This window comes from Musa acuminata, chromosome BXJ1-8 (genome assembly GCF_036884655.1).
Source record: "Musa acuminata AAA Group cultivar baxijiao chromosome BXJ1-8, Cavendish_Baxijiao_AAA, whole genome shotgun sequence".
Lineage (NCBI taxonomy): Eukaryota > Viridiplantae > Streptophyta > Magnoliopsida > Zingiberales > Musaceae > Musa > Musa acuminata.
The window spans coordinates 12,432,153-12,443,717 of NC_088334.1; the positions used below are offsets into that span (position 1 = coordinate 12,432,153).

The 11,565-nt window shown below is 48.3% G+C and overlaps 1 protein-coding gene across 1 annotated transcript; it reads left to right on the forward strand.

The window, feature by feature from the left end:
- Positions 1 to 506: 506 nt before the first annotated feature.
- Positions 507 to 10,996, forward strand: LOC135680290 (amine oxidase [copper-containing] gamma 1-like). Its single transcript, XM_065194172.1, has 3 exons — positions 507 to 558; positions 9,680 to 10,242; positions 10,326 to 10,996. Exons 1-3 carry the CDS (start codon positions 507 to 509, stop codon positions 10,539 to 10,541), a joined length of 831 nt encoding a protein of 276 aa, XP_065050244.1. The 3' UTR covers positions 10,542 to 10,996.
- Positions 10,997 to 11,565: the final 569 nt, after the last annotated feature.

Here is an 11,565-nt window from a genome sequence, read left to right on the forward strand (position 1 = left end):
TGATGCTCCCTGAGACCACACCTGCGCGGCCAGCCCGCCTGCATCGTGCTCCTCGGCTACACGCTGCCCGAGACCACGCCTGCGCCGTGCTCCACGGCCACACACTGCCCGAGATCACCGCTACGCGTCCAACCCTCCTTAGCTGCTAAGCTCCGCAATTCCCACACCCCTGGCAACAGACCGGCAACCACCCGGCAGGTATAGTTTCTTAAAGCCGAAGCCATGCCTCGGACCTCCCCTCACATCAATCGAGGCATAGCTTCCTTAGGGGGGGAATATGATAAGGACAAAAATGGCGACATGGTGCGCCATGACGTCAGCCACGCCTGGACGACACACTGCCCAAGGAAGTGAGCATTAACGCCGACTTAATGCGCACCCACGTCAACCATTCCCAAACGACCTCATCGTCTGACCTCGCACGACAGACCGAGGCAGGGGAAAGCGTCGACCGAAGCTCACCCATACCCTGCGGCAGCTCTGTCCTCCACGCAACACCAACAGCGATGTCAGACGCCATCAGAGGTATGGTCCTGCTCCGACAGGCTGGCATATCAGGTAACACCAAACTTACCTATAAATACCCCCGGGCTCCAAACAAAATGGGGGGGAACACAAAAAAAGCACTTCCTCATCCAAAACCCCACTCCACATCACTGACTTGATCGTCGGAGGGGTCGGGCCGAACTTCCGACCCGACCTATGTGCAGGTGCTAGACCGGAGTCGTCCCTACCCGGCGCCGCGGCGAAGCTTTTCTTCCAACCAGACCACCGCGATCGGCCACCGGGAGACCCCGAGAAACGCCACGCTAGATCCTCGTCATTCGGACCCCCGAACAAGCCGTGTCGGCCCCGAGGCCACGGCTAAAAAAGTTGTTTACACCAAAAGATACCAAGGAGGTGGTGAGTGTTGGGAAATCATAGGGGGGGCGACATCATATGCGCAGCGGAAGAACAAGAAAACAAAAATCCCCGATTCACAAAAAGATGTTCATCGTCGTGCGAAGATTGGTGCGCAAAATCCGCAAAAAACACAAAAACTGCGTATAGAGATTGTGTTACCTAGGGAGATCGTATATCCCTATTTCCTTGCAGATCCTTAGGAGAGGGTGAAGGAGGTCAAGCGTCCTCCTCTCTAGCGGTGATCCACACAGCAGGGTTGCGACGACGCTCCTCAAAACTCCAGGCCTACTCTGAGGTAGAGAGGGAGAGGAGAATAGGAAGGGCAAGCAAAGACTCTAGCCTATGAGGCTGTGAATCCCTCCTATTTATAGAGATCCCGTGTCAAAACCCTAATGGGTCCTTTCCCTAGTGGGTATTGGATCTGCATCCAATAAGACAAGGGCTCCGTCGGATATCTCATATCCGAACCTCTACTCATCGCAATGCCTACCATATGTGTGTGACCCTCTAGGCCCAATATCGAGCTGGCCATGAGTCATACCTGTCAGAACTCCTTCTAACTCAGTGAATTATTATCTCTGTAATAATTCACTCGACTCATCGACTACGGAAGTACTAGGTCACTATGCCGTAGTCCCCAGACGATACAGGGGAATCCAATCCATTGGACCTGTCTGTCCTCAGTTACCATGTACCTATAGTCCCTCATCCATCTAATATCCCAGAGACCGTATATCGAGCATGGTGCTGTCAGACCCATACGGTTTCTACTCGAGTCTCGCTCTAATCGGATTCTCCTGGAGAACTCTTTCTCTCTCAACCCGAATGACCCTGGCCAGGGATTTGTCTGAGCAAGAACACATGGGATATTCCTCTCATGATACCGAGAGTGGATGATCCTCTATCGACACTCAATAGCCCTCGTAAGGTCGACTACCACTCCCAATGACCAGCTGTACTAGATCTGGGAACAGCCAAACCTATAAGTCTGGTATCAAAGAGTGGAGCACTCATACAGGACATCCTTGGTGTCTCAAGTCTAAGAACCAGATACACCACTAGGACTACGGAATCGTTGTCTGACAATAAGGCATCATCAACCATCCAGCATTCCGTAAGCGGATCAATCAGTGAACTCATTCTCCAATGAGCACCTGTACTGTATCCCTAGTGTCCCTACACGAGCAGCTATGAGACCAGCTGCATCCATCATATGGACGGGTATACAGCACACCAGTCTATCCGGTTATCACGATGTCCCTCTCGAGTAACCTATGACCGGGATTATTTAGGATATGTGTTTAAAGGTGAATCGATCTCATTATCGTGATCTCATCACGATCCGATTCCCATTGCACAAATCCAAGGACATCACAATATATATGCATTTATGCAATAGTTATAAAGTAATATATGCCAAAATATAATAAGCAAAAAGATTCTGTATCAAGTCACACGTGCCATCACTCACGTGATTGGCTTGCTGGGCACTTATGACTAGCAATCTCCCACTTGACCTAAAGCCAATCACCTATGTGTCTGATCCCCATCAGACCCCTGTGACGCTCAAAGACAATCTGAGACAATGGCTTTGTTAGTGGATCTGCAATGTTATCTTCGGATGGAACTCTTTCCACTGCTACATCTCCTCGGGTCACGATCTCTCTTATAAGCTGGAACCTCCTCAGAACACTTCTGATGAGACCCGGGTTCCCTTATTTGAGTAATCACCCTATAGTTGTCGCAATATAAGGAAGTCGACTTGTCGCTATCTGTATCGACTCCCAAATCTGTGATGAACTTCTTCACCCAGACTCCCTCCTTTGCTGCATCTGATGCAGCAATGTACTCCGCCTCTGTGGTCAAGTCAGCAGTGGTATCTTGCTTGGAACTCTTCCAGCACACTGCTCCTCCATTCAAGGTGTACACATACCCTGAATTCGACTTGCTATCATCGACATCAGACTGAAAACTTGAATCAGTGTAGCCTTCAACCTTAAGGCTATTACCTCCATATACTAGTAAAAGATCCTTAGTCCTTCTCAAGTACTTAAGGATACACTTTACTGCTTTCCAGTGCTCCAAGCCTGGATCCGCCTGATACCTGCTCGTGACACTCAGAGCATGCGCTATATCAGGCCTAGTACATAGCATGGCATACATGATAGACCCTATTGCTGAGGCATAAGGTATCATATCCATGTTCACCCTTTCTTCTGGAGTCTTTGGGGACATACTCGTAGAAAGCGATATCCCATGTCTCATCGGTATGAGACCTCTTTTGGAATTTTCCATGCCAAACCTTTTGACAATAGTTTCTATGTACCTGGACTGGGACAAGCCAAGCATCCTTTTGGATCTATCTCTATAGATTCTAATCCCCAAGATATAAGATGCTTCTCCTAAGTCCTTCATGGAGAAGTGTCTAGATAACCAAGCCTTTATTGTGGATAGCATTCCTATGTCATTCCCAATGATGAGGATGTCATCCACATATAACACCAAAAAGCTAATAGCGCTCCCACTTACCTTTCTGTATACACAAGGCTCATCTTCGTTCTTAACGAAGTCATAAGATCTGATTGCCTCATCAAATCTTATGTTCCAACTTCGGGAAGCTTGCTTTAGTCCATAAATGGATCTAAGCAACCTACACACCTTATCTGGGCAGTTCTTGGACACGAATCCCTCAGGTTGCATCATATACACCTCCTCCTCCAGGTTCCCGTTGAGGAATGCGGTTTTCACATCCATCTGCCAGATCTCATAATCATAGTGTGCTGCAATAGCCAATAGAATTCTGATGGATTTTAGCATTGCTACGGGTGAGAAAGTTTCGTCGTAGTCAACACCTTGCCTTTGACGATACCCCTTAGCCACTAGCCTTGCTTTATAGGTCTCTACCTTTCCATCTACTCCGATCTTTTTCTTAAAGATCCACTTGCAACCGATGGGTACAATACCTTCGGGTGCATCAACTAGGTTCCAAACCTTATTGGAGTACATAGAATCCATTTCAGAATTCATGGCTTCTTTCCACTTCCCGGAGTCTATACTCATAATAGCCTCCTCGTAGGTCTGAGGATCAATATCCTCTACATCCTCTGCTCTAATATGTCCCACATATCTCTCAGGAGGATGGGATACTCTATCAGACCTGCGTAAAGTTGAAACTTGTGTATTAGATACCTGAACAGACTCGGGCTGTAGAGTGGTGCTTGAGCTTGGTTCCCTAACTTCGCTCAACTCTATCATTCTCCCACTGTCTCCGCCAAGAATGTGTTCCTTCTCAAGGAACACTGCTCTCTTAGCTACAAAGACCTTTTGGTCCTCGAGATGATAGAAATAATACCCACAAGTTTCCTTGGGGTATCCCACAAATTTACATCGCCCTGTCCTTGATTCTAACTTATCGGGGTTGTGTCTTTTAACATGGGCAGAGCAGCCCCAAATCTTAACTACTTTAAGATCAGGCTTCTTCCCTTTCCATATCTCATATGGTGTAGACACCACCGACTTAGTTGGAACTCTGTTCAGAAGGTAAGCTGCGGTTTCTAGGGCATATCCCCAGAATGAGATGGGTAGGTCAGCGAAACTCATCATGGACCGTACCATATCTAATAATGTACGATTTCTCCTTTCAGAGACACCATTGAGCTGAGGTGTATAAGGAGGTGTCCATTGGGATAATATCCCATGGTCCTTGAGGAAGTGAGTAAACTCTGTACTTAAGTACTCACCTCCTCGATCTGATCGAAGAGTTTTGATACTCTTTCCAGTCTGGTTCTCCACCTCATTCTTATACTCTCTGAATTTCTCAAAGGCCTCGGACTTGTACTTCATTAAGTACACATATCCATACCTTGAGAAATCATCAGTAAATGTAATGAAGTAGGAGTAACCTCCAATGGCATGAGTTGACATGGGTCCACATACATCACTATGTATGAGTTCCAACAACTCAGTGGCTCTCTCTCCAGTTCCACTAAATGGAGAGTTGGTCAGTTTTCCACGAATGCAAGGCTCACAAGTTGCATATGACACATAGTCGAATGGATCTAGATATCCATCATTTAGCAACTTTTGAATCCTTCTTTCATGGATGTGACCTAGCCTACAATGCCACAGGTATGCACTGTTCAACTCATCTCGTTTCCTTTTGGACACATTTATATTCATGATATGTGGAGTGGTGTCTAACATAAATAAACCATTATACAATGTTCTTTTCGTGATGATCTTATCATCTAATAATATCGAACAACCATTGTTCTCAAAAACAAATTTATATCCACTAACTGTTAAACATGAAATGGAGATAATGTTTTTGATAATAGAAGGAACAAAATAACATGCATCTAATGCAATAAAAGCTCCACTAGGCAGATGTAGGGCGACCTCGCCAACAGCTAATACAGCAACTTTTGCTCCATTACCCATCTTGAGGTCCATCTCGCCTCTCTCTAGTCTCCTAGGCCTTGCCAGAACCTGCAACGAATTACATATATGATAAGCACTACCGGTATCTAATACCCATGTGTTATCATAAGAGTCTGACAAATGGAGACTGATCATGAATGTACCTGAAGCTTCATCAAGCTTTTGTTTCACCCTTTCTGCAAGGTACTCTTTGCAGTTTCTCTTCCAGTGCCCATCTTTACCACAGTGGAAGCACTGGCCTTTGTCCTTTGTTGGGTCTTTCTTAGCAACCTTTGCTTTACCTTGTTTGCCCTTGCCCTTTCCCTTCTTAAGGGACCTTTCTGCTTTCCTTTTCTTTCTGGTCTCACCAGTGTAGAGAACTGGCTTCTCTTTCTTAATAGTACTCTCTGCCTCCCTCAACATATTGAGGAGCTCTGGGAGAGTCACCTCAAGCTTGTTCATATTAAAGTTCATTATGAACTGTGAAAAGGAATCTGGTAGGGACTGAAGCACAATGTCCACACACAAGTTATCCTCTAGGACCATTCCTAGACCTGTGAGTTTCTCTATCCACTCAATCATCTTTAGGACATGGTTCTGAACCGGTGTCCCCTCAGTCATCCTAGCGCGGAAAAGGCTCTTGGATATCTCATATCGTTGAGTCCTTCCCTGTTCCTCAAACAATTTACGGACATGTAGGAGAATGGATCTGGCATCCATCTTTTCATGTTGTCTCTGTAACTCTGGAGTCATAGAGCCCAACATATAGCACTGAGCAAGAGTGGAGTCATCAATGTACTTCACGTAGCGAGCGATCTCATCCTCGCTTGCCCCTTCTTCGGGCGTAGGCATCACTGTATCAAGGACGTACATGATTTTCTCCGCTGTGAGAACAATTCTCAAGTTACGGAGCCAATCCGTATAATTTGGACCAGTGAGGCGGTTGACATCAAGTATGCCACGTAAGGGATTTGAAAGCGACATTTTCTGAAAATAAAGATGTAGCAAAAATGAATAATATGCAGATTTTGCAAGAAATAAACTATCAAGATATGGACTTCTATCTTAATATGCTCCCACTATTTTACTAACGAGTCACGCGACACCCTCAGCACGTGAAACGGAAGTCTCCGGCAGACTTCTAGTGAGGATCAGGATCCAATCAGCGTCTTAGTGTAACCTCGAGGGACTCGACCAATCACACTAAGCCTAAAAGGTAGACAACTCTTGCCGATCACAACTCCTTGTGATTCCCGTCCTGTTCGGCCTCCGAATCACCATGGCCTCGAGGGACTCGACCAACCATGATGCTCGGTTAAGTCAACACCTTCGTTACAAGATGAGTCTGATTTGATGATATACCCTCGAGGGACTCGACCAAGCATATCATGCCCTCAGGTCACCGGTGACATCTCTATGTCGTAAGCAAGATAGCGAATCGCGATATAGGTGAGTCTCGAGGGACTCGACCAACTCAACCTACACCGGGATTCGGTTCCTACTCATAACGATGGAAGGCCACGTGGGTCAATCTAATTACCTCACGTTTACCGACTTAATATTATCGAGAGATGTTTCTATGATTTGGTCTCCTAATATGACATGTCACACATATACATATTTAATATATATCTACATCGCATGCAAATATATATACATATCTAGTATGTGTATAAGCAATCACACCAGATGATCATGGACCACAACCTAATATGATTAGGCCCGAGCCAATAGGCCTAATCACTCACATCAAGATCTATGTGTGCAACGGTGCATCTCCATGCCTTGTGATCGTCCATCTCGTCCTCGTCGGTTCCGTCGACATCTTGATGCATCTCCATGCATCACGATCGTCCGTCTCGTGGGTCCCGCTATGGCTTCCACGCTCCCGCTGCGCCTCCTCATGTGATTACAACTTAATCATAGGCACGCAGGCCCGACAATAAACGAGAAATATAATGGAGGTTCGCAGACCTCAATAATAATAATCACAAGTACACACATCACACGGTCCATGATCATCCGTCCACTCATCATACATCACATGTATAAATAATCATCATCATGTAGGACTACTAGATAATAATAAAAATAATAATCAACTAAACCTTTTAATTAATTAATATTTTCTGAAATCAGGGATATATAGGGAATTTCTCAATTCCTAAGGGTATTTTCGTAATTTGGACAAAAGACAGAAACTAGAATTTCTCAAATTCCGAGGGGCAAAACTGTCTTTTGCGCAGAAAACCCTAATACCCTTTCCCCTTTTCGCTGCTGCCGCCGCCGCCACCGTGCCGGCGGCGGCCTGTGCGGCGGGGCGAGGGCACTGCCCTCGCCTGCAGGCGGCACGCCCGCTGGCGGCGATGCCGCTGCGGGTGGGCGCCCTCTTCGGGCGCCGCTGCCTCCGCAGGCGGTGCTGTCCCGCCGGGCGGCCGCCCCTGTGGGGGGGGTTTCGCCCGCGGGAGCAGCGGCGGCAGGCGTCGCGCGTCGCTGCCCTGCGGCGGCAGGCGTCGCGCGTCGCTGCCCTGCGGCGGCAGGCGCCGCTTCCTTTCGGCGGTAGGCGCCGCTGCCCTGCGGCGCCTCTGCCCGTGGGTTGCCAGCCCCGCCGGCAGCAAGCCTGCTGCAAGCAGGCCGCCGGCCGGCTGCTGCAGGCACAGCGCTTGCGCATGCGCCGGCGCTGTGCTGCCTGGATGCGGCTGCGGCTGCCGCTGCAGGTGGCTGCAGGCATGCAGATCGAGGGCAGCAACTGTTGTTGCCCTTCCTTGCTTTTGCGTCAACGATTTTGACGTCAAAATTCTTCCTAAACACAATACACGCAGTTCAAAACCAATCATTCGCACGAACAACCTGGCTCTGATACCACTGTTAGGAAATCATAGGGGGGGCGACATCATATGCGCAGCGGAAGAACAAGAAAACAAAAATCCCCGATTCCCAAAAAGATGTTCATCGTCGTGCGAAGATTGGTGCGCAAAATCCGCAAAAAACACAAAAACTGCGTATAGAGATTGTGTTACCTAGGGAGATCGTATATCCCTGTTTCCTTGCAGATCCTTAGGAGAGGGTGAAGGAGGTCAAGCGTCCTCCTCTCTAGCGGTGATCCACACAGCAGGGTTGCGACGACGCTCCTCAAAACTCCAGGCCTACTCTGAGGTGGAGAGGGAGAGGAGAATAGGAAGGGCAAGCAAAGACTCTAGCCTATGAATCCCTCCTATTTATAGAGATCCCGTGTCAAAACCCTAATGGGTCCTTTCCCTAGTGGGTATTGGATCTGCATCCAATAAGACAAGGGCTCCGTCGGATATCTCATATCCGAACCTCTACTCATCGCAATGCCTACCATATGTGTGTGACCCTCTAGGCCCAATATCGAGCTGGCCGTGAGTCATACCTGTCAGAACTCCTTCTAACTCAGTGAATTATTATCTCTGTAATAATTCACTCGACTCATCGACTACGGAAGTACTAGGTCACTATGCCGTAGTCCCCAGACGATACAGGGGAATCCAATCCATTGGACCTGTCTGTCCTCAGTTACCATGTACCTATAGTCCCTCATCCATCTAATATCCCAGAGACCGTATATCGAGCATGGTGCTGTCAGACCCATACGGTTTCTACTCGAGTCTCGCTCTAATCGGATTCTCCCGGAGAACTCTTTCTCTCTCAACCCGAATGACCCTGGCCAGGGATTTGTCTGAGCAAGAACACATGGGATATTCCTCTCATGATACCGAGAGTGGATGATCCTCTATCGACACTCAATAGCCCTCGTAAGGTCGACTACCACTCCCAATGACCAGCTGTACTAGATCTGGGAACAGCCAAACCTATAAGTCTGGTATCAAAGAGTGGAGCACTCATACAGGACATCCTTGGTGTCTCAAGTCTAAGAACCAGATACACCACTAGGACTACGGAATCGTTGTCTGACAATAAGGCATCATCAACCATCCAGCATTCCGTAAGCGGATCAATCAGTGAACTCATTCTCCAATGAGCACCTGTACTGTATCCCTAGTGTCCCTACACGAGCAGCTATGAGACCAGCTGCATCCATCATATGGACGGGTATACAGCACACCAGTCTATCCGGTTATCACGATGTCCCTCTCGAGTAACCTATGACCGGGATTATTTAGGATATGTGTTTAAAGGTGAATCGATCTCATTATCGTGATCTCATCACGATCCGATTCCCATTGCACAAATCCAAGGACATCACAATATATATGCATTTATGCAATAGTTATAAAGTGATATATGCCAAAATATAATAAGCAAAAAGATTCTGTATCAAGTCACACGTGCCATCACTCACGTGATTGGCTTGCTGGGCACTTATGACTAGCAGTGAGCATCTCCGAACAGGGGTGGGGCATCCCCATCCCCAAGTCGGTCGGCACCGACTACCGGTACGAGGTGGTGGCGGGATTTAACGATGACTCGTCGCGGCTGGGGCTGAAGCCGATATCGATCGAGCAGCCGGCGGGGCCAAGCTTCGAGGTGGAGGAGGGGGGGCACATGGTGCGGTGGGCCGAGTGGGAGTTCCACCTCAAGGCGAACGCGCGGGCCGGGGTGGTGGTGTCACGAGTTCGGGCGAGGGACCCGGACACCGGAGAGTGGCGGGGCGTCATGCACAAGGGCTTCGTGTCGGAGCTCTTCGTGCCATACATGGACCCGACTGACGCTTGGTACTTCAAGACCTACATGGACGCCGGCGAGTACGGGTTCGGCCTGCAGGCGATGCCGCTCGTGCCGCTCAACGACTGCCCCCGGAACGCGCACTACATGGATGGCGTGTTCGCTGCCGCCGACGGCCGGCCCTACGTCAGGGAGAACATGGTATGCATCTTCGAGCGGTATGCGGGCGACATCGCGTGGCACCACTCCGAGAGTCCGATCACTGGCATGGATGTAAGCTCACAGAAGACACAATCCAAAGGCGGTCACGCCAATCTGATCAAATGAAATGCATCATTAGTGTGACTTGTGAGCAGATACGGGAGGCGAGGCCGAAGGTGACGCTCATGGCGAGGATGGCAACGTCAGTGGCGAACTACGACTACATCATCGACTGGGAGTTCCAAACAGATGGGCTGATCCGTGTCAAGGTTTGCGTTCATGCACTCAGATCTTTTTGCTCATTTGTTCCTTTCTTCCCTCTGTTCTTCTTCTTTACGTTAGCAAGTGGCAACGTAATTCGTCTGACATAGGACATAGGACATGTTGATGGCAGGAGCCAACGACATAAGTTGACTGCATCCAACGCTTCTAGCCCGCAATTGTTGGATTTCACTAATGCAAAAAATCTTAGGCTTCCTGTCCTCGTCATCTGACTGCATCCATCCCTTGCCAGGAAGATTACCCGATCATGCCGACCGTGTCCGCCAGCTTCGACCTCAAGCCGGTGAACTTCTTCGAGAGCAATCCGATCCTGAGCGCGCCGCCAAACTTCGAGAAGGACCTCCCCGTGTGCGTGGCCGCAGCAGCATCCGCCTGAGGGCGCTCGTGCTTCCGGGGTGGGCGGTGGAGTGTTACGTGTATAGGGCGCTCTGTATTGTGTGCTTGATGGAATGGAACAGCGGGTGTTGGGATATCCATGTCCACAAAACCTTCTCATGGCCTGTACTATTAAGCTGCTCTTCTGTCGCATGGCATGTTCCTCCTTCGCAGACTTGATTTCTTCCGCTGACGAGGATCTAACGAGAGTTGGATCTAAGGTGTTGCATTGCATGATGTAAAGAGGCACTACGAGCAGCAATAAATAATAGTTTGGTGGTGTGGAAGCACTTCGGTGTCCGACGTCATCGCCTGTGCTCCTTTCCACTCGCACAGAATTCAGTGATGGCATGCGCTGATGATTGAGACCAGCAACATCCTACATCTTTAGATGCATATTGCCATTTCATTTCACTGTAAGATAGCGAATCCACTGGGCATTCCACTAAAATAGTGACAAGATGTCATACGACTTTCATTCATGAGGTACACGGCAGTATTCAGAACTGTTCCAATCCCACGCATGGTATCTTCTTTATTAACCAAAATAAAATGTTCCACGTAGTGTGGTCTTTGTTGGGCAAAAAACATGATTGTGGAAATAAAAAATGAGGATCATGATTCATGTCCTGTGTCATCACCATTCAGAATAGCAAGAAAGAAAGTTTGAATCAAGGTGATGGGTGATCATGATCATTATTTCTCATTTCAGATCAAGGTTATACTGGAACATTGGAA